The sequence below is a fragment of the Rhinoderma darwinii genome, chromosome 4 (genome assembly GCF_050947455.1).
Source record: "Rhinoderma darwinii isolate aRhiDar2 chromosome 4, aRhiDar2.hap1, whole genome shotgun sequence".
NCBI lineage: Eukaryota > Metazoa > Chordata > Amphibia > Anura > Rhinodermatidae > Rhinoderma > Rhinoderma darwinii.
In genome coordinates this window covers 359,871,723-359,896,382 of record NC_134690.1, presented here as the reverse complement: position 1 = coordinate 359,896,382, position 24,660 = coordinate 359,871,723, and the positions used below count along the sequence as shown (strand labels likewise).

At 41.2% G+C, this 24,660-nt stretch overlaps 1 protein-coding gene across 1 annotated transcript in view; it reads right to left on the bottom strand.

Moving 5' to 3' along the window:
• The window catches only part of SPTBN1 (spectrin beta, non-erythrocytic 1), a 161,727-nt gene that overhangs the window by 48,835 nt on the left and 88,232 nt on the right, over positions 1-24,660 (bottom strand). The window contains exons 3-6 of the mRNA XM_075863017.1: positions 7,269-7,420; positions 2,567-2,740; positions 2,128-2,219; positions 334-414 (exon numbers count right to left, since the gene is read on the bottom strand). Coding sequence (XP_075719132.1) covers positions 334-414; positions 2,128-2,219; positions 2,567-2,740; positions 7,269-7,420 — 499 coding nt within the window. The remainder of the gene's footprint in view (positions 1-333; positions 415-2,127; positions 2,220-2,566; positions 2,741-7,268; positions 7,421-24,660) is intronic.

Genomic DNA, 24,660 nt, shown 5'->3' with positions numbered 1-24,660 from the left:
CCAGACATTTCCAGTAGAGCGACCTCTGTGGGGGAAATGTAGTATTATATGGAAGACTTTCAAAAGAATAGTCAACCATGTAACACATGGATGGTTCAGGTCTGCCAGAGCTCTGTGTACAACACGCAGCTCTGGCTCATAGAGGGGTCCCTGAATGAATGCAAAAGGGGTTGGTCTTCATGAAACCTTTAAAATCGTATTAGAGACTTCGCTTATGTAAAATGGTGGCAGATCAGGGACAACGTTTTCGGTCTGTTAATGTTGATAGAATTGGAGCCAATCGTCTTTAGTATTGCCATTTGTTAAACAATGTAAATTACTTTGTGCTCTCACCTGTGTTTATGAATGAGTGCGTTGAACGCCATACCATCTCTCCAACTGGTTGTGAAGTTATGTATATTCACATTTGGATACCTGAAACACAAATATTTATTCAAATACAATTTAAAAATTTTGACAAGTCACATGCGTTGTAGCTTTCATTCATAACGGAAGAGGCGACGCTGTGCTGAACGTTGGATCCAAACGGTGTCAGATGGTCCGTAATGCTTAATAATTGGTCCATCAAGTTTCCATCAAGGTTCCCATCATTTTTACACGAATTTTACGCTGCACTACTATTTTTGTCTAAAGTGACAGAATCCCGAATGCCAGTATGAACATAGCCCAACACAGTGCTTCAGGCTTCTAGTATGTGTTATAGTCTAAGCTTTGATGCTTCAAGAGTGGCCACTTCACATATAAAATTAGGAATACCAATTCCCCATCATAACGTTATCATAATAAAGCAGGGCAAAGAAGTGACATTTTCAGCCACTTTCCTTTAAGCACTGACAGTAAAAAGAAGGCACTGATAACAGCAGTCTGTATTAGTGAATGGGGAGAGCAGGTGGGTTGGTATAATGGCCGTCAGCACAATTTCCTAACATCATCTGCACGCAAAATTCATTCTCTATGGCGGCCTTGCGCAATTATTTCCAGCACTCCTGTTTGTAAAGGGAATTATGCCACTATTAGTAAGATTATATTAGGGTAAAGCTGCTAAAATATAAAATTGCAAATCGACACTGCAACTTGTATGGGATTCTTACAGTCCTATTCCAAAGGCCAATGATCGAGCAAACACTCCTTGACCGGTTTGTTTTGCGGCCAATAAAATGGTCGCTGTTCAGAAGCACATCTCCCTGTGTAAACAGGGAGACGGGTTACCGACATAATGGAAAAGTATGGGGACGAGTGATCGTAGTAACGCTCATTAATCTCCATACATTGCCAATCATAGTTCCTTGTAAAAAGGACCAAACGAGCGCCGATCGACAAGCTATTTGCTTGGGCCGTGTAAAAGGACCTTTAGAAATGAACCATCTTATTTAAAGTTGGTCAAAGCCCCGATTCTATGAACATAGTATACAGAAACCATAAATGACTAACATTACAGACCAGAAATTAAGAAATAAATGTATCAACTATTACCAGTAACCATTTTTTTTTTTGTTAATGCGAGTCACGTACCATTGCATATGTTTGAGGAATGTTTCAAACGTAAGCCCTGAATGGGATATGAGCCTTATAGGCTCATGTGCTGCAGAAAAATCCCTTATGGTAAGCCTAACTTTCATTGAAATTATCAAATATAGACTGGTGATGCATTGCAATCGTTCCCAAAGATGACATATCATACTATATAGACCTTAGTAGCCAGTCAGGCCACTGCAGGAGCCCAATTTGATATTTTTTGTAAGAATTTCCATAGAAATCCGTCGAAAATGAACCCAAAGTTATTTGCCACTAGTAAATATCTAAGTGCAATGTCTACCTGGTCTACTATCAAGACAATACTACAGGGTTCTTCCAATATCTAAATCTATTACTAATAGCGAATGAGCATATGTAAGCAATAGGCCTAAAAACAATCCACACTGGATTAGTAAGTAAAGCCGTCTGATATATGCACATTTCCTCACACATCCCCACAATCCGGGTTATTTTGACAACGAATACAGTCATTTACGTGCACTGCAGTAATCCAGTTAGAGAGGACATGTTTGTAGCCAGCGCAATTGTTTTTCTGAAAACTCTAAACTCTGTAAGAAGATCTTTTGAGGTAATCTTTTAATCTCTACTCACCCAGCTGTCTTCATCTGGCACCATAAAAGCAGTGCATCCTTAGCAGATTTCTTCTCCTTGTTGTCCTCTGTTTCGACACTAATATCTTGAATCTAGCAGAGACAAAGGGCATTCAGTAAGCAGACGCGTGCACATGGCGGTCAGGTGGCATTTTCATTTGTCACCAGATGTGTAAACTAGAAATTCTAGGTTCAGAAATAACATATGAAAACAATTATCCATTTTGACATGACAACATCTGGTCTGGAAGTCATATAGTCGAGTACAGAAATCAAGTAGTAAAAATGCTAAAATATAATTGTTAAAGCGAACACGGACACGAAAATAATCAGCAAATCTTCATTCAATTTTGTCATTTGAAGTCACTAAAAATAAATATATGCAAATTTTACCAAATTAAAGTCTGTGTGTGAAGATGATGTACCGTTATCTATTTTACCTGGAATCTGAGGATGATGGTCCATATAAGGCCAAGGGTCAGTCTGTGGTTTCCATCGACAATATCATGTGATCCCATGTTCTCTAGATGGACTCGTTGTTCTTTCAAGAACTGCAGAGCCTTATCAACGTTCTCCAGACAGTGGATACGCATTCTTCCCTTGGTGGGCTTGGGCTATGAAAAAAATACCATAGATTATAGTACATGTAGTAGGCATGAGATCAAAAGAGTTGCATAAATACAAAATGATGGGTCAGTCATGTGTAAAAACTGAAACAAGTAATTAGCGCTAATGTGTTGGAAATCTTCCAGTTATTTGTGGATTTTTAGGAGTACGATAATTATTTCCCAGCACAAAATAAGCAGATCAACAAACCTGGCTTTCCCTTGTAGGACAGGTCACAGCACAATAATACAGTTTACATCATATGTGGTTATTGCAAGAAATAGAAAAAAATATCCACATTTTGTAGAATATTTTATTACTATAAACTTGCTCGGTTTGCTTCAGCTTTCTCGGTAATCACTGGTAACCAATCATAGGACTTCCTAAATGGTGGGTCAATGGAGTGCCTCTTGAGAGCGGTAGCAAAATGTGGTTTTATGATCCATTTTTTGGCAGTCTTGGCTTAAGCTGGTTAAAGATAAAGATTATTGTTAGAAGGGTTTATTACGGGAAAAAACACGGTTGGCCATGAATATGTGATTGGCGTGTGTACGACCCTCAGAATCCGATCAGCAGTACAAGTAACCGGGGATGAGGCGAAGTACCGGGCTTAACAGCAAGTACAGCAAGCACCTGTGTCTGGATAAACAATAAAGGGGCCGCGGCGATCTAGAACGTGCAGCGTCCTTCATTCTGCTAAACAGTGGGCGTCCCAGGGTTCCAACTCGCTATGGTCAGTCATTGATGGCCTATCGTAAGGATATATTCTCAATGTTTTTCCTGAGAATCCCCTTTAATGATTTAAATCATTCTGTGATCGCTAGAGATAATCATTTTGTAAATGTCAGTAAGATTCTCTTGCAAGTGCATACTACTGGCACTAATAGCAAACGTCTCAAGTATACTGAACGAAGAATGGATGGAAAGTGACAGATGTATGATACAAAACGTTGTGCTATGGATGATGCCGGTTACATTGTAAAATACAAATATAACTGAGCAACCCCTATCTGCTATTGCAGCAGATAGGCGCTGCAATGTAGATTACAGTAACGTTTTTATTTTTAAAAAACGAGCATTTTTGGCCAAGTTATGACCATTTTTGTATTTATGCAAATGAGGCTTGCAAAAGTCCAAGTGGGCGTGTTTACAGTAAAAGTACAACTGGGTGTGTATTATGTGCGTACATCGGGGCGTTTTTACTACTTTTACTAGCTGGGCGTTCTGACGAGAAGTATCATCCACTTCTCTTCACAACGCCCAGCTTCTGGCAGTGCACAGACACACAGCGTGTTCGAAAGATCACGCTGTGACATCACTCACTTCCTGCCCCAGGTCCTGCATCGTGTCGGCCACATCGGCACCAGAGGCTACAGTTGATTCTGCAGCAGCATCAGCGTTTGCAGGTAAGTAGCTACATTGACTTACCTGCAAACGCCGATGCTGCTGCAGAATCAACTGTAGCCTCTGGTGCCGATGTGTCCTCGCTCGTCCGACACGATGCAGGACCTGTGAGTGACGTCACAGCGTGATCTCTCGAGAACACGGCTGTGTCTGCACTGCCAGAAGCTGGGCGTTCTGAAGAGAAGTGGATAATACTTCTCGTCAGAACGCCCAGCTAGTAAAAGTAGTAAAAACGCCCCGATGTACGCACATAATACACGCCCAGTTGGACTTTTACTTTTAAACACGCCCAGTTGGACTTTAGCAAGCCTCATTTACATAAATACAAAAATGGTCATAACTTGGCCAAAAATGCTCGTTTTTTAAAAATAAAAACGTTACTGTAATCTACATTGCAGCGCCGATCTGCTGCAATAGCAGATAGGGGCTGCAAAATCTGGTGACAGAGCCTCTTTAAAGTTGGCCAGGATTAGAAATAACATGGCAGTTTTCTTTTAGTAACGGTGATACACCTGTCCATGGGTTGCAAATGGTATTGCAGCTGAACTCCACTGAAGTGAATGAGGCTGAAGTGCAAAATCACAAACAACCTGTGGACAGATGTGGTGCTGTTTTTGGTAGAAAGCATACATACAAAATGGGAACTTAACACTCCAAGGTACTATGCAATAAGTGATATTTTATTTCACAGAGCGAAAAGTAGTAATCCAAAATAGGTTTAACGTTTCGGTCTATACATTCGACCTTCTTCAGACACTGATTATGTCCGTGGATAAGGATATGTGGCGGTTAGGTAATGGCGTATAGACCGAAACGTTAAACCTATTTTGGATTACTACTTTTCGCTAAATAAAATATCACTTATTGCATAATACCAAGGAAGGCGGAGTTCCCATTTTTTAATACGTTGGCGTGGAAGCCTACTCACGCACCCTTGAAACACGGAGTGCTGCGGGATCAAGTACCATTTGGTAGAAAGCAGACATATTTTTCAAATCCTGGACAGCCCCTTTAAAAATAGTATAAACACGTGGTGACCACAGTAATGATTAGTTAGGTGTGGCGATAAAGCCAACGTTTAACACTCTCCCTCCATCTTGTTCAAGAGAATGTATACTGAAACGTTTATTATAAAGCATTATGTTACAGAGATCTTCATTTTCTATTTTTAATGTACCGGACATGATTAGGAGACGGAGTGCAGTACTAAGGTGATATCTGGTCGGCACAGTTGAAAGCGTGTATATATAGCTGCCTCAGAGGTGATTATAACGGTTTTAATAGTCCTATCATTTTTGTTTTTTTGTAGACAGTATATGGAACCATTCGATTCTACGGTGTCATGCACAGATCAGTTTCTTTTTTTGGCTCCGTGTGTCCATTCAGCAAATTATAGAACAGGTCCTATTCTTGTCTGTCTCACCCATTCTAGTGTAAGGGTCCGCAAATAAACACCGACCGCACACGCAAGCCACTAGGATTAGTGTTTTGCGGCCGCATAAAAACGGAAACGGTTGTGTGCATGATGCCTGCGTTAGAAACTTCAAGCTGTACTGGTTTCCATAAGGGCGTTTTATGAACAATGTGTCGAGATGATGAATAATAAATCCATTGTGTAGACCTTTTACACACCCACTGATAACAGTGCTATCTTTTACGTAGTCTCCATGCTGCTCAGTGATTCAGTCAAACAACTATTACAAAATTATTGGGTGTGCTAGGTAAACTACTCTTTTAGGAGGACATGAACTTTTTCCATTGCTGAACTAATGGACGGTATCTGAAAGAGCAAATTTGTAGTAACTGAGGGTTCTCTGTAAAAACGATCATGTGTCTCTAGAGCTGCACATTAGCTAGAAATACCAGGCCCATACTAGTTATTTGTTAGTACACAATGAACAATGTTCCTTTCATTCAGTGCTTTTATTAACCATTCAAACCATAAATTACAGAATGAGGCTTATTTCAAAGATCTGCAGACCAAAATTATCTTCACTTATAATCAGAAAGCATAGTTTTACAGCGAGCTGGTCTTGCGGATGCCAGACTATTAGAATTTTGCTGTAGCGTGAAGAAACTAAAATGAACAAGAAGGATTCGCCATATTGATACTTAAAAGTGGGATGAAAAAAAAAAAAATGGAGAAATAAACGAATAGAGCAGCCGCTTGGAATTCAAGGTCATGAAAGTGCCCTTCTGTCAGTCAGCAGAATACAGGTGCCATTTAGAACAGCTTGTATTCTGTTGATACAGTGAACAAATAAGCTATAACCGCGTCATACTGCATATTGAACAAGCCCCTCCGCTCTCAAAAAAGCTGGTATTCTGCGGACGGGGCTGGAAGGGAATGGCTAGAATGCAATAATGTTGAGAGACTCAAAGTTAGAGGTTCGTTTTAATCTTCATCAATATGGATGAAATGTCACCACAATCATGTGAAGCAATGTCATTATGGACAACGCATCTTTGTGGCTGGGGTGTAAATATAGTAGCGGCGACTAAGGAACTAGGGCAGAGAATGCAAGATAGTAGAGGTAAGCATATTAGGGTGGATTCACATGCTGCAGATTTTGTTGCAGAAATTTTTGTGACTGCAAATAAGTTCCATTAAACTGAATGGGATTTACAGAAATCCATGCACCTGCTGCAGAAACAACCCCATAAACTAAACAGATATTCAGTCGCACAAATTTCTGCAACAAAATCGGCCGCATGCAAATCCACCGCATTACGAAGTTGACTATTTTCCAATTTGGCAGCCCCTTTGCTGGCTGCACATCCCACATAGACATAGTATTAGCTGAATAGAGAGATTTAGTTCCTAGCACTGTTTAAGAATTGCTTTCCTTTTAATTTTTACAGGGCAAGTTTATAGACGACAGACTTTACATTGTGGCCTACTAATGTTTTACAGAGGACTAGATGGAATACAAGAGCGCAGATATTTAGAGTTTTATCTATAGCAGAAAACTAGTAAAATGGGTAGTGAGAAACTGTCACACCTCTGATTCCGGTGTGTAAAGAGAAGGAAATGAAGCGTCAGATAACCCCATGTGAACTGAGAAATCGTGTAGAAATGAGTTGTAGAAACCTGGCATGATCAGTCACTCTCCATGTGAGGAGACTACTTACAAGTCGTTCTCCAGAGAGAACCTCCAATAGTTTGATAAGCATCCGTCCATCTCGGAGGTCTGCGTACAGATCCGTAATTCTGCAGGAAACTCGGGCGAGATGTGAATTAACCCATTTTGTGAAGGTTTTCTTTTGGACAGCCTCACGTTCATCTAGAACACAAAGAAAGTAAAATAGAGGTTAATGGCTATTAAGGCTGAGCGGAGTCATGCACTTTACAATTCCAAGCAGCAAACCGGTGTGAGACACATAAGGCTGTAAATTTCATGTGGAAAAATCGGACGTGGAACTGGCCGAGAAACCACAGCAGAAACCCAAGACTGAGCCTCTGATTTCTGCCATGATTTTGCAGTAAAATCTTCTGCGTTTCTGCACAGAGATTTCCCCAGTTCAATGGGGCTATTCTGCCTGTGGTTATTGGACCGCGTTAAGAAGCGACAAGCCACCTTTGCAGCGAGGCAGTATGCAATTCCTCCCGCAGAAATTCCACCTTGTATGAACAATGCAGCGCTTTACCATTGAAAACAATGAGAGGCTTGTTAACAGTGTTTTTCACGCTGATTCTGAAGCAGAAAATGCATGTGAATCGGCATGTTAAAATTCCACTGTGTGAAGAAGGCCTAATAGTATCTGCATCTAAGTTATACATGACGAAAATAATGCATTTACCACATTTATTCATTATCACTAGCAAAGACATTGTAATGTTCAGCTCAATATTTGATTGAAATTGGTTACAACATCTCGAATCTTTGTAACACATCTTTTCTGTGTTACTGTATATTTAGTTAGCTTTATTTAGGTAGTTTAAAACAAAAAAAAAATACTGTTCCTCGAAAGCATTAAAAAGCTGCTGTTGACAGATTTTGGTACGTGCATAACGGTGTACAGTCTAGCTTTGCAGTCAAATAAACCGCTCTCATACGGTGGCATTACTAGGTGGATATTGTCAAACATGGGTGACAACCCCTGTGAACACTGGCAAGGCAACCATGTTAGTTGTCATAATTGAGAGCAACTTAGACCTTCATACGACAGGGTTTCCCGGATGTGTAACGGCCGTTCATACAACGGCCATCAGCTTAGGCAACGCCCATATATGGACACAGTGATGTCAGGCACTTCTGAAGCAGAATCCCCGACCCTATGGCCGGTGTTTCCGCTCCAGGAGAAGTCTCTAACTTCACGGTCCATATATGGACATTGAAGTCAGGGACTTCTCCTGGAACGGTGGCACTATCCAGGTACAGGGGGCAGCGTGGCACTACCTACAGGGGGGGCTGTGGGGCACTACCTACAGGGGGGGGCTGCGGGGCACTACCTACAGGGGGGGGCTGCGGGGCACTACCTACAGGGGGGGGCTGCGGGGCACTACCTACAGGGGGGGCTGCGGGGCACTACCTACAGGGGGGGGCTGCGGGGCACTACCTACAGGGGGGGGCTGCGGGGCACTACCTACAGGGGGGGGCTGCGGGGCAAAAAATTTACAACTGACAGGGAAAAAGACGGATGCAAAACGGGTCAAAATAGGCCGTTAAAAACGGCAAGACGGCCCGGAACAGATGCAAAACGGCCGGGACCCTGTTGTGTGAATAGGGCCTTATGTTATGATTGTAGGCTATTTACACCTTTGAAATGGTTTTACTTATATTTTATTAAAAATATATTTGTGTTATGTGCAACTTTCTAAATACTTTTTATTTTAAAAAAAAAATCACTTTCAGATACAGCTGCTTTGTATGCTGTATACAGAGCAGCTGTACTGTGCACAGAGACCTGAATCAGTCAGGTCCGCAGGACTGAGGAGTCCTGTGAAAACGGGTGCTGCGTATCAGATCCACCTGTTATCCATCACATCTAAGTTATGAACTTACATGTGACGGATACCCGTTCGATCCTGCGTGTCACACACGCAGGACCTGCTGACACTAAACCTGACAGTCACGCCGACCTGACGGATACAGGTTTCAGCGATAGATACAGCTGCTCTGTATACAGTACACAAAGAAGCTGTATCTCAAAAAGTAAACATTTTTTATAAAGAATTTAGCTACAATGTTGCACAAATCACACATCCACATTTTTATAAAAATTAAAAAAAAAGAAGTTTGTCCTTTAAGGACTTATTATATGATTAACTTTGGTAGATTACTTTAGCTTTAGCAACACAAGTAAAACTATATGTATGTACAGCTGTAAACAAGGAAATCCAGGAACATTAGTGGAAAACGTTTGCAAAACCACACACACATTTCTACATTACAGGAAATAAGTTCTTGCACCTCAAAAATAACGTAATCCTGATATGAAGCCAATGCAATTTTCTTAAGACAATTCATCATATACACAGGCTAGAGATCTGAGATGTGTGATATCCATCAAGAAAAGTTGATGCTCGGCTTCCTTCAAGTAATGTGTTGACATTAAGGAACCAAATTCTACCCAATGAACTATAACACAGTAACTCTATTGTGTTGACCGAGCAAGAAAACAAATCCTATAGCAAAGGAAATTCCTTCACTTCCTCCTCTGCTCAGACTACAAGGGGGAAGAGGACGCGCTTCTTCCATGGGTGAGGTATTTGATGTGGAGGAAGGTAGAAAGTCAAATATTCTCATTCTTCACTAAATATCACAGCAATGACCATGGACTGCTGCCCAGTTATAATGGTTAAACATTTTTCTACAATATTTTACATTTCCATGCTGCATAACAAGGCATCTTCTTGGTTAATCCTTCCTGTTTTTATAATAGGACTATTAACCCGTTAGTGACCGCCAATACGCCTTTTAACGGCGGCCACTAACGGGCTTTATTCTGATGCATGTGCCTTTTTACGGCACTGCATCAGGATAAAGTAAACAGAGCAGGGAGTGTCAAATCTCCCCGCTCTCAGCTGCTAGAGGCAGCTGAGGGTTGGGAGCGTCCCTGCTCTGCCGGGTGAGATCGATATTAGTATCGATCTCACCCGTTTAACCCTTCAGATGCGGTGCGCAATAGCGTGCACCGCATCTGAGTGGTTTTGGAGAGAGGGAGGGAGCTCCCTCTCTCCCCCACCGACACCCGGCGATACGATCGCCGAGTGTGTGTCTCTAATGGCAGCCGGGGGCCTAATAAAGGCCCCCAGGTCTGCCTGGAGCGACTGCCTGCTAGATCATGCCGGAGGCATGACCTAGCAGATGCCTGGCCGTTTTAAACGGACAGGCAGTAATACACTGCAATACAAAAGTATTGCAGTGTATTATAATAGCGATCGGAGAATCGCATATTATAGTCCCCTAGTGGGACTGGTAAAAAAGTGAAAAAAAAGTTGAATAAAGTTAATGAAAAAAAAATGTGAAAAAAAATGAAAAAAACACAGCTTTTCCCCTTACAAAATGCTTTACTATTAAAAAAAACCAAAATAAAGTAAAAAAGTTACACATATTTGGTATCGCCGCGTCCGTAACGACCCCGACTATAAATCTATAAATTATTTAACCCGCACGGTGAACGCCGTAAAAAATGTAATAAAAAACTATGGAAAAATTGCTGTTTTCTGTGAATCCTGACTTTAAAAAAATTTTATAAAAAGTGATCAAAAAGTCGCATCTACTCAAAAATGGTACCAATAAAAACTACAAGTCTTCCCGCAAAAAAAAAAGCCCTCATACAACCGCATCGGCGAAAAAATGAAAACGTTACGCTCTTCAAATATGGAGACACAAAAACAAATAATTTTGAAAAAAAGCGTTTTTACTGTGTAAAAGTAGTAAAACATACAAAAACTATACAAATGTGGTATCGTTGCAATCGTAACAACCCACTGAATAAAGTTATGGTGTTATTTATATCACACGGTAAACGCCGTTGATTTAAGACGCGAAAAAGAGTGGCGAAATTTCAGGTTTTTTTCTATTCCCCCCCAAAAAAAGTTAATAAAAGTTAATCAATAAATAATATGTCCCCCAAAATGGTGCTATTAAAAAGTACAACTTGTCCCGCAAAAAACAAGACCTTATACAGCTATGTCGACGCAAAAATAAAAGAGTTATAGCTCTTGGAATGCGACGATGGAAAAACGTAAAAAAATGGCTTGGTCATTAAGGTCTAAAATAGGCTGGTCATTAAGGGGTTAAATATTAGGAGAAGGACTATTCGGTTGTAAACAAGAGATGTGATTTACTAGCTGTGAGACTTTCTCTCTGCATTGCCAAAACTGTAGACCGTTATATTAAATTGAAAAAAACAATTTTAGTCGCCCAGTACTCGAAAGTTATTACAATTGTTCAACAGTTGCCGGGAAGGCTGGGTGACCATCAATATGGCTGCTATTTCAGATATCCAAGTAGTTACCAATCTGCCTAACTATGAAGAGAGTGGCCTGGACTATGTTTAACTGTTTAGACCGTCCAGTGTGACAGTCTCCTTAGAAAGTATGTCAGGGCTGAAAAGCTCTATGCGACCCGGAAACCTTTTTTTCCTCTAGGATCACACTAGCGGCTCTTAGCGATCACGGTGGTAGTTCTGGCGACATACTTCAGACAACCGATTCCATCCAGCAGCAATATGGGGAAGCGCTGGTCTACATTGATCGAGTGGGCACACATAGCTGGTGAAGTCAAGGAGCTATGGGGGATTGGAGGAGGATAAACATTACATAATTTATAGCCCTCACCAGTCTTTGGTATAACCCAGGGGGCAATAATCCCTGCCCAGTGAGGGGAGTACAACCCCCTGCAAAATTTGTAATAGAAATTAGATAGAGATAGATAGATAGAACTTAGAGAGATAGATAGAAGATAGATAGAAATAGATAGAGAGCGATAGATAGATAGATATTCTAAACAAGAGAATATGGATATGTACAGCTCAAATTAATTTAAATAATTTTCGATTTTTAATCATTTAACAAGAATTATAATTTCTCCCCAGAGGTAAGAATGTAAATGAACATGCGATGTAGAGCAGGAAACGGAAGAAGAAAACATGTAACTGTTGGACTGAAACAGAAGCAGTTGACAGTTATCTTGCAAGAACATGAGGAAGGAAGCAGCCGGTAAGGATGACAATAAGGTCATATAACAAGGTCGGTTTCCGGATTTTAAAAATGCACAAGACCTACAAATGGAGAGCAGCCATAGCTAGACCTAGTATAACTAGACGAGATTAATAACCAACAACTGGATAATGCGCCTCGTCTTCATGCGTTGTCTATTACGTTCATAGACAGCGAAAGACACAAAATGACAACTAGATCTAATAAGTATTATTTTTTGTTCCCTAAAGGCTCTATTAGACAGAGCGATTATGGAACCTGCTGTATACAAATTGCAATTAACTACACTATAATTTTACACTGCATTTGTACAACACAAAAGTAGCCAAACAAAGTGCACCACAGAAACTTTGAAAAGCCTTGCCCGCTACCGTGTTGCAACTAGATATGCAGAAAAATAATTTAAAGAGGCTCTGTCACCAGATTATAAAATGCTCTAAAATTATGTTTTTTCAAAATAAAAACCACTGTTATCTACATTACAGCGCCGATCAGATTATGTAGGAGATAGGGCATTTATAATCTGGTGTCAGAGCCCCTTTAAACTCCAAACCTTTCAATGTAAATTACAGAAAGCATATATTAGACAATCGCATTATTCTAAAATATTTACAAATGTCACGTGGTCATTTAGTGTGGCTAATCTGTAGGATTGTAGTAAATGCCTTCGGCTCGGTTCACACACAAAAAAATTCGCTGTTGAGCCAGCCTGAAATCCACACCAAAAATTGGGGAATTGCAATGGGTGAAATCCAGATATTTGCATCTTCAAAATCTGCTGCAGATTATTTACGCGATATGTGAACTTCGTTCTAATAATTTAATCTCAGTGGTGCCTCTCCTGGAGCCAGACTCTCTTTTAAGCCATTTGGCCAACAAAAAATCATGCCTCAAAAATTTACATTGGCAAACGTCCTCCCAACAGTGAACTCACAATACCCAAAGCTATGACATATAGCCCTCGTATTTATATATTTTACAAGCCAGTGTCCTGTTGCCACGTCCTTGCTGTATCCTATAAATTTACAATTTCACAACAATTTAAATTACGAAACCCAAAACCACTGTTTACTTCCAATGTTTGACACCGATTCCTTTCTTGCGCTCAGGTCTCCTAGGATTCTTTTCATACTGAGAGTCTACGATTAAAAAGAAAAACTAAATCTACACAGGTGTATAAAAGCAGTCATCCAGCATTCTGGGAAGGCCCCAGAAGGTAAAAAGGAGCTAAATCAATAATGTTCTTGCAATTAGAGGCTATCTACGCACTGCCAGCCCTTCTGCTGTATAGGAAGTCACCATATTTGAACTTAAAAGTAACATGGAGGTTAAGCCTGATCACTCAGGTTTGTGGTGTCCGTTGCCAAGCAACATCCTGATCATTTTTATATGTTTTTTTCCTAGTGAAATGACAATTCATTAAATAGTCCAATGGACTCCCTAATGAAAACTTACAATGGCAAACCCTACCGTGTAGAAAACAGTCACAAAGCAAACATGTCTTTTAAGACTATGTGCACAAGTATGCTGAAATCTTACGAATTTGACCATATAACATGAATACATAGGAAATACATTTCTAAAGAATGCGAAACACTTATAGGACCCCCCACGTCAGGACATTAGTGGAACATGTACAACTTGCACAGCATGTTGTTGTCTAAGTTGTGTGTCAAGGGCGATTTTATTGCGCATGACCTCTGGGTCTGTTCACGATCAAGTCACTTGGTTTTTGTCAGACACCAGAAATATGCCGATTACCGTGGAAACTACGTTCACAGCAAAACAAAATAAGCACATGGCCAATGTCCGCTGTCACTGTCTATACATCATGCATAGCGTGGACTGCCTCATCATTCACATGGTGTCAAGAAAATAGGGACATTAGTCACGATATTATTACTATTCCTAAATACGAGCCAGATGCATGTTCCGGGACTGAAACGCTCCTGACATAAAGGGCACCAGGACAGAACCTTTATATTACAGATGTCCATTTCCACCTACTTAGCCTATTGAACCCCTGTGTCAGAGGATGGCAGGAAATTTTGCCATTAATCAATTTGGGAAAGCTTAGAATACGTGCACACTGCGTTTTATGTCAAGCAGAAAAAAATCCACTTGAAATGCAAGGGGGTTTTTTTTTAAGCAAAGTTTACGATGCGTTGTTTTTAGGCATCTTTTTTAATTTAGCCAACTGGAAAACTGCAGCTGTTTTTTGGTCAAAAAACATGTAAAAAAAAAATGTTCCGTACGAGTGCCTCAGATTTTTTCCGCCGGCTATTGATTTGAATGGAGGTACAGAAGTGGAAAGTGCTCCAAGATAGGGGATGGCGCTTTTTACCGAGAGCGGACAGAAACTGCCTGGGAAAAAAAACAAAAAAAAACACCTATCTCACATTGAAATCAACGGAGGGAGATTTAAGGCAATTTTTAGCGTTGAATCTGACGCAGCTTCTGCGTCAAAATCATCACAAATAAAAAAAAACTAAAAAAAAAACGGTGTGAACTTTGTGGGTTGCACGTGTTACTTACGTAGAAGTCATTTCTATTGAAAATAAAAATAATCGTATGACCAGTGTGTGAACGCACCCTTAGAACACGGTCACCATTTCTAGGGAAGAAGAAACCACATAATTAACCGAATACCATAAATACAGGGAACATATCGAGGAAGTGAACGCAGGGTGAACTGCAGCTGCGAGGAACATTTCCTGCAAGTCTTGGCAGCTGCAGACAAACCAGAAATTGGAAGTTTATTTATAAATGAACACAGAAATAAATCATAAGCCAAAAGTGGCCGGTTAAGCCCAAGTGTGAGAAAGGGCAGTAAGGAACACGTGCACATAATTCTCCTTCCAAGAATCGCAGGACTAGAGAAGACAATTGTAATTGTGGTGCTTGCATGAAGTTCACATTTTACGACACTGCTGCGGTGAGATTTCTACATCTATCACCTGAGGTAGATTTAAACGATCAGATGATAGCAGGACCCAATGACGTAGAGCAGCGCCACGGTCTTCTGGTATGTGCTGGGATACAAGATGAGCCTGGTCCTATGTTCAACCAGGAGATGAGCAGTCTCCGATGTATCAAGCAGCTGCTTATCCCCCTCACCCTATGACAACAAACACGCATGCTTGACCGCCACATTTATTTTTATTAGCAGTGAAGCTGGAAAATTTGGCTTGGTGGTGGTGAACCCTCCCTATAATCTGACCATTCATGCGTCATCAGATTTAAAGTAAAAAGGAACAAATCTATTGACAGATCCAGGGTATTTCTATAGGGGTTGCAAAATCTGGTGACAGAGCCTCTTTAAACTCATTGCCAAAAAGAACTCGATTATTTATCCAGGCTTCATTCTTTCAGTGGAATGCAAAATGAGCGAGTGCGTTATACGTTTTACCTCAACATTCCAGAAAGCCTCAGTGCATGTGCTGCAGGAAGACGACGACGAGGTGTGCAGCGACATACACCCACGTTCAAGTTATTCCAGATAACAGAGCGGTACATAGAGATGTGTCCGCTGCCATAAAAGATTTGTCTTTACCACACGTCAAGAATACAAACCATACACCTGCACCTGTTTTATAGATTACAGGATATCACAGAACCATCTTTAGGTCTCGTTCACATTTGTGCATTGAAATATGGAGCTAAACACTGACAAAATATAGGTAGATCATTTGTCTGCATTCAGCTTTATATTTGCGGCAGTGTTGGGTTCGCACTTTTTGCTGTGTGTTGTTGCAGCGTTTATCTTTTTAAAATAACGGTAACGTCATCTGCATCATAGTCCGTATATTCCCCCATATTGCGGATGACGTTCATATTTTTAAGATACTGACCAGTACTACAGAGAATATTTCTTTTAGGCTCCATGAACCTCTAAGGCCTAGTTCAAAGAGTTTTTTGACAGGAAGAAAAAAAAAAATCTACCTCAAAATCCCTTAATGAATTTTGAGGCAGATTTTTAATTGCCAGTGTTTATGGACGCCTTTATTTAATGTTTTTATTTTGTGACTTCTTTTTGCCTGCAGACATGGAATCGAACGCAAAAACCACCGGCAAAAAACGTTGAAACCGATCGACGCACGTTTTTTTCTGCCTACCATTTATTTCAATGGGATGTCAGAGGCGGAAACTGCTCAAAGAAAGAGCATGCTGCTTTGCTTTCTTTTTTTTCCCGCAAGTGGCCAAAAGCCGTGCGGGAAAAAAACAAAAACGTCCCTGCCTCCCATTGAAATCATTGGTGGGCCATTTTTTCCAGCACAGTTTCCGTGTCATAATCAGCGACAAAAAAATCTGAGTGAACTGTCTCTATGAAGAATACAGCATGCAGCATAGTGAAAATATGGAAACATACAAACCTGCATGGATAATGTGTGCTACCTTCTGAATCGAATATACATGGTATTAAATCTAATCTTAAGGGTATGTTCACACGCTTAACAAAAAACGTCTAAAAAACGGAGCGGTTTTTAAGGGAAAACAGCTCCTGATTTTCAGACGTTTTTTGAGCAACTCACGTTTTTCGTGGCGTTTTTTACGGCCGTTTTTGGAGCTGGTTTCAATAGAGCCTATGAAAATCGGCTCCAAAAACGGCCCAAGAAGTGACCTGCACTTCTTTTGACAAACCGTCATTTTACGCGCCGTCTTTTGACAGCGACGCATAAAATAAAGGCTCGTGGGAACAGAACATCGTAAAACCCATTGAAAGCAATGGGCAGATGTTTGTAGGCGTATCAGGGGCGTTTTTTAAGGCGTAATTCGAGGGGTAAAACTCTGAAAATAGGCCGTGTGAACATACCCTAACACAAAATGTGAGTCCTAATTGTCCTCTGACACTTTAGTCTTATTTGACATATGTCTACATATATTTTTATTCAAAACACCTCTGACCTGTCGGGAAATGGACTCCACAAGACCCCGGAAGGTGTCCGGTGATATTTGGCACCAAGACGTTAGCAGCAGATCCTAATTCTTGTAAAATGTGAGGTGGACCCTCCATGGATCTGTCATATTCCACCAGCCATTTCTGAACAATTTGTGAAGTGTGGCAGAACACAATTCTACTGAAAAGGGTCACTGACATTAGGGACTAGTATTGCCACGAAGGGGTGTACTTCGTCTGCAGCAATGTTTAGGTAGGTGGTACATGTCAAAGTAAAATCCACATGAATGCCAGGACCCAATGTTTCCCAGAACATAGCCCAGTGCTGATCACACTGCCTCCGCCGGCTTGCTTTAGGCATCCTGGTGCGATCCATACAAGAAAATGTGACTCATCAGGTCAGAACACCTTCTTACATTGCTCCATGGTCCAGTTCTGACGGTCACGTGCCTATAGTAGGAGCTTTCGGTAGTGGACAGGGGTCAGCATGGGCATACCAGCCATTCTGCGTGTGATTCACAATTCAGTTTCCCTATCACACACATATATATAATAGGGACAATTTAATAGGAATCCAGGTTCATTTAAATCACTGGCTCATATTATATTGGATAACAAGAATTAAATTTCTTCCCTCTGGCTATTAAGGCAGCAAATATAAAATCGAGATATTCAACGACTCCAGATCCGGGGCGAGTTCCAGCTGGACAGCAGCACGCAGACCGGGGAGTCCAATTAAAATGGGGTGTTTTATGGCCAAGTAGATGTTGTATGATTCATAAAACATAAATCGCTGACTGAATGACTTGACAGATGCTAATCCGCACTGAATGCTGAGCTGTGTGCAGATACATCATCCTTCACTGCACACCTTCATTACATCTGCTACATTAAAAATACAGCAATAAGGACTTCTGAAGAACTACATAATGTACAACATGAGATTGCTGTAGCTTGCCACGTGCCAAAGTCAACTCTTTCCTTATTGGGATCCCCTGGTGACAAACTGCTCACTGCTAGATCCCCCTCCATCTGGTCAAAGTGCCCTAACATGACATTAGCATAGGGGGCAATCTAAAGCAGATAGACCTTTCAAAATATAGTCACTAAGTGCTAGCGACATAGGGTCATTCATACAGGATGACATATGGAATATGTCCACAATGAGCCACGTACACAGTATATCCAGTCCACACAGAGTAGCCTGTAAACTGGGCTGGATGTTCGTTCTTACAGCTTGGCTACTAAAAAAATGAAGTGGTCTGAAACCTAAAATAAAATGTAAATAATTTAATTATATGAACCCCTGCTGCACACCAGCCATATGAGGCTGTATATAGATTGTAGTCCTGGGGGGGGGGGGGGAAATCACCATAAACCAGTTCAGTCATGGATCCAGATATTCCTATTGAATATAGTCCCTCTCTGATTATAATAAAAGCTTGCGTCCACCAAATATAAACAGAGCTAGCCACACCTCACAATAAACCTAAGGGCTTATTCAGATGAACGTATAACACGACCGTGCTACGAGCATATTTTTCACACGCGTCACACGGACCTATGTTAGTCAATGGGGCCGTTCAGACAGTCCGTGGGTTTCACGCAGCGTATGTCCGCTGCGTAAAACTCACGACATGTCCTATATTTGCCTGTTTTTCGCGCATCACTCACCCATTGAAGTCAATGGGTGCGTGAAAACCGCTCACGGCACACGTACGCTCCTCCGTGTGCCGCGCGTGATGCGCGCTACATTAGTCAAAACTATGAATGAAAAAAAGAAAAGCACCACGTGCTTTTCGGTTTACAAACATAAATACAGAGTGTCATAATGATGGCGGCTGCGCGAAAATCACGCAGCCACGCATCATACGCTGCTGACACGGAGCGGTTATGGACCTTTTGCGCGCGCAAAACGCACACGCTCTTCTGAATCCAGCCTTAGGGAGATTCCCTGGCCAGACTCATGAAAAACCAAACATTGACTCCTGATAGTGAATGTCAATTCTTGGACTTTCCTAATCTGAGGGCAGTTTTTATTCTACAAAGCTATTATAGCAACCATGAGAATAAACCGATCAGCCTGGTGCAAGCATGCCCACCACCACCTCCTGCTGCTGCTATAAGCCCGGGATCTCACACAATGTTTTGACACAGTTTTTGGCTCAGTATTTTTTTTTAGTTAAACACACACAGAAGAAAGGAGATGTATCAGTCTTTTCTTGATACATTTCCTTCCTTTTGTGTCCACTTCTGGCTTTGGCTAGACAAACCTGTGCCATTACGGACACAAATTCTGTGTGTGTGAGCCTGGCTCTACTCCGTTTGTAGATTTTGGGAGTAAAACGTGGAACACACATCTCACTTAAAGCTCATGATATCAATGTGAGTTATGTTAAAGGAGATTGCCCTCTTTATGGACTAACCCCTCATTATCCAACCACCCCGTTGGCAAATCATTTGCAGTACAAGTTGCTGGCTGTACCATCCAGTCGTTTGGCTACCACGTACGCCTGGGTCCACTGCATAGAAATGGTGCCCATAGCAGCCAATCACATACATTTCCAAACTACCTTACAATACAAAGCTACTGTCTGACTGGCTCATATAGGTACGGCTTGACTATTTACACATTGGGGCAGATTTGCCCACGTGCTTGCACCTAGAATATGTTGTAAAACTAGCAAAAATTTTGTGAATAAAGTCGCTTCAGGTTTTAGACGTATGTATTAAGCAAACGTACCAAGAGGAACAGATCATTGTGCCTTAGATACTTTTAAGCTGTGCCTCATTTTTGAGTTTTTAAAAGGCCTTAAAATTTGCACCAAAAATCTGGCACAAAACACTGTTGCAAAAGACGACAAATTGAGGGTAGAATAAATACTGCAGAAATTCAGAGCACATTTCCGCGTTTTGTTTTTTTCTGATTTTTTGCAGCATGTGGATGACATTTTAATCTCATTCACACTTTGCTGCTACTGTAAGCACGGAAGACATTTTCGCAGTATTTATGCCTCGTGTGGCCTATCAATTATCATAAATACTGCACCACAAAGACAAAGAAGTTGTCCCCTTTTTCTTTCAGTTTGCTTTGACAATCTTCAACATGTTCCTATAGTAAAAATGTAGCAATTAAAATACAGTCCACACTATCTTCTATGTGAACGCCCGCAGATGAGACCCAGCCCAACTCAGACTACTGCAGAGTCCAGCGTGCAAAGGTCACTGGATGAAAGTTAGTCATTTTCTTCCGGTGTTTGTCCACAATGTGACGTGCTCTTGTTCTCTTACAATTAATAACAACTTGGTAAATGAACATCAGCTATAAAATATTACGTGCAAACCTATTGTCCACATTAAAAACACAGCCGTGGTTTTTTTTTTTTGTACGGTTTTAGGAGTTTCACAGTTTCTCTACTAATGTCCCATAACTTCTTATGGAAGCTATTTTTAGGGTAGATAGTCAATTTACATGTAACAATCCACTGCTATGGTGTCAGAGTTAGAGCCCATTCACACGAACAAGAACAACGTCCGTGTGCTGCGCATGGAAATCACGATTTTAATGGGGCCGTTCACACACGCTTGAGTTTTCACGCAGCAAGAGATCACTGCGTCAAACTCACTGCATGTCCTACATTGGTGTGCTTCCACGCACACTGAAAATAATTTTAAAAAAAAAGTGCTTTGCGAGAGTGTGAATAACACATGCCACTCGCAAAGCAACACACACGGACCAGATTCACGTGCGTTTTTCACGCACGTGAATCTGTTACGCTCGTGTGAACTCTCACATTTTGGTGCATAATTTCACATAGCATTGAAGTGAATGATGAAATTCTGCATCCGAATTCCGCAACAAATACAGAAAAGTACTTCCGCAGAAGAAAATCTAAAACCGGAAATTAAAACCACATACATATTGCAGATTTTGTTTCCATTCATAGGAATGCATGGTGTCAAATTTCCGCAGCGGATTTTCCTGCTACCAAGATCATGCCACGTGTGACTGCACCCTTGGACCTCAAAACTAGAATTCTGGCCACATTAGACAATGGGGTGTCTAGGCACAGATCTAATACTGATGAGAATAGAACTCATTTAAGTGAACCCCATCAGTCCTGATCTATGGACCTATGTAGTAGTTCATTACAGTTCAATTCAATTTACAACGCGTGGACATAATACCCTAACCTGAAAAGTGTCCGTCCAGCTTCTTCAGTTCATTTCTCATGCGCACAAGCGTGTTTAACCCTCCTTGTTCCTATTTATCTTTTTCCAAGAAAGGATAGGATTCCCAACGATCCCAGAAAGGAGGAGGTTGGGCTGGTGAAAGCCACATGTGCTCTGTAGCCCTGTGCTCTGTAGAATGGTTTATATAATAGGGGTCTTCATTAGAAAAAAGCAACATGGATGTCCATGTCCATCGGTAGAGGCGACCAGCATCATACACAATGCCCTGAATTCTCTTGCACAATGAAATCCCTCACAAGAGCTCAGGCAGTCATCACAAAGAATAGGTAATAAAGTAGATCTACTGCTGCCAAAGCTATGGACGGTATTCCACATCATAATCTAGTCCCAGTGAAATGGAAATCCTGCATTGTAATATGGAGATCACCTTTAAGTGTTTTAAGGTACCACTACTGTGTTAAACCTGCAAAGTTCAATAACCACATTAGGCTGAGTTACCACATATGTCCCGCCAACATTTTCTTTTGCCAAATCTGTAAGCAGATAAACAAGGAAAGACGGGTATAAAGAAAAGCTCTCAACTTTTGGATCCTTTCCCAGTTTTGGAAAAAAAAAAAAAAAAAAGAAAACTAACACACGTGGGTGGCAAATACTACGTGGGAATCAGGTCTTGGGCTGGTTTACACTCCTGTAATTTGGCTCCGTAAACCCTCCGAATTTACTTTTCGCCAAAACTCTAAACCGATACTAGGATGTGGACGGAGTTTCTCCTTCATTTTTAGCGATCATCACTTGAACATTTTTAAGTGAATGGTTATTTGCAATGGCTACTTACGTCTGTCAAAAAGGTGATCAGTCATGCTGGATTTTTTTTACGATCGGTAAGCTGAAACTACAGACCGCATTTATGATAATTGCATGTTTGTGGGGAGGACGGTGAAGATAGCTGTCAGACGACAACGATCTTGTGTGTATGGTCAGCATAACATGCTGGTTGACAACCATTACTGTCCGCCATTAGAAAGTAAATAGGGGTTGTCAGGCAGAAATTCATATACTTTGAAATGCCACAAAGTTATGTCCCCTGTTTCCTATCTCCTACTGCTCAGTGTGCCAGCTTTTTACTGTAGTTCTGGCATTATATTCACGAACCAGAATAATCCGGACAAACCACGTTATAGGCAGGTCCTGTCCAAAAAGAATAGAGCTGGAAACGATAAAAAGATCCTTTGCGTAGGACAATTTAGATGGCTATCAATCTTATATGGCATGGAGAATTTATCAGATTATTATTTTGTGCTCCCTGCACATTAGCAGCCACATGAAAGTACCAGGGTCGCAGTCACATTAACAGGACAACTATTTATAGAAATGGTGCCAAAAGGTCATGGGCATAAAAAATATTAAAATTTGACGCAATGTGATTCATTAATATTTTGCTACAAAGTAACATTACAATGACTAAAGTAGTTCTTGTCCAGTGATCTGCAGGAATGTGGGATCGTGGATTTCCAGGGAACTTTGTAGCCTGTGTAAGAAATTGAAGCTGTAATGTTCCACTTTCACTGTAATTTTTCATCATTATGAGAACAGAGAAGCATTGAGAGGAACGGTGAGAACTGCCATGTGATAGTTACAGAGGACCCGAGCGTCAACAACAGCCTGTGTGTGCCATCAGACATTCGGATAGACCGGGCCAAGCACATAAATGAACTGTCTAAGACATTATGATCATCACAACTCCCATATTCTGCTGGATTCTCTCTACCAGGCTATTACAACAGAAAATATACCCGACCAACAGCTAGCATGTTTTTGCACTACACCAAAGCAAAGTAAAATGAATTAGAAGTGTTAGGCTGGGTTCACACGACCTATTTTCAGACGTAAACGAGGCGTATTATGCCTCGTTTTACGTCTGAAAATACGGCTACAATACATCGGCAAACATCTGCCCATTCATTTGAATGGGTTTGCCGACGTATTGTGCAGACGACCTGTCATTTACACGTCATCGTTTGACAGCTGTCAAACGACGACGTGTAAATGGACTGCCTCGGCAAAGTGCAGGGCACTTCTTTGCCACGTAATTTGAGCTGTTCTTCATTGAAGTCAATGAAGCCCAGCTCAAGATTTACGAGCGTCTCAGATGGCTCGCAAAATGCGAGGAGCATTTACGTGTGAAACGAGGCAGCTGTTTTCTCTTGAAAACAGTCTGTCTTTTCACACGTAAATGACAGCTAGCGTGTGAACATACCCTAATAGAAAAGAAAGCATGGCGGTAAACAGAGTGCTATGGCTCAATAGTACGGAGCTGTAGACCTTGCATGTGCAGCCGTACGGTGTATACTGGACTGCTCCTATGGAAGAATACCGCTGTAACACGGCATTCAATGGAGCAAGTCACATTTTGTATTCCAACAGAAAAAATCTCCATGTGTCTCTGTATGAAATTGGAAGTACAATATGGCCCCGTAGAGTGCTATAGGTGCCGTATTATACACTGTGTTCCAAATTATTATGCACATCGGATTTAAGTGTCAAACATTTAATTATTAGTTTTTCAATGAAACTCATGGATGGTATTGTGTCTTCGGGCTCTTTGGATCATTGTAATCAATCTCAGAAACCTGTGATAATTAGTTTGCCAGGTGTGCCCAATCAAAGGAAAACTACAGAAGGACGTTCCACATTATTAAGCAGGCCACAGGTTTCAAGCAATATGGGAAAGAAAAAGGATCTCTCTGCTGCCGAAAAGCGTGAAATTGTCCAAGGTATTGCACTAGGTATGAAAACATTGGATATTTAAAGAAAACTTAAGCGTGATCATCGTACTGTGAAAAGATTTGTGGCCGATTCAGAGCACAGACGGGTTCGTTCAGATAAAGGCATAATGAGGAAGGTTTCTGCCAGACAAATTAATAGGATTAGGAGAGCAGCTGCTAAAATGCCATTGCAAAGCAGCAAACAGGTATTTGAAGCCGCTGGTGCCTCTGGAGTCCAGCGAACCTCAAGGTGCAGGATCCTCCAGAGGTTTGCAAGTGTGCATAAAGCTATTATTCGGCCACCCCTAAACAATGCTCACAAGCAGAAACGGTTGCAGTGGGCTCAGAAATACATGAAGACTAATTTTCAAACCGTGTTGTTTACTGATGAGTGCTGTGCAACCCTGGATGGTCCAGATGGATGGAGTAGTGGATGGTTGGTGAATGGCCACCATGTCCCAACAAGGCTGCGACGTCAGCAAGAAGGTGGTGCGGTCA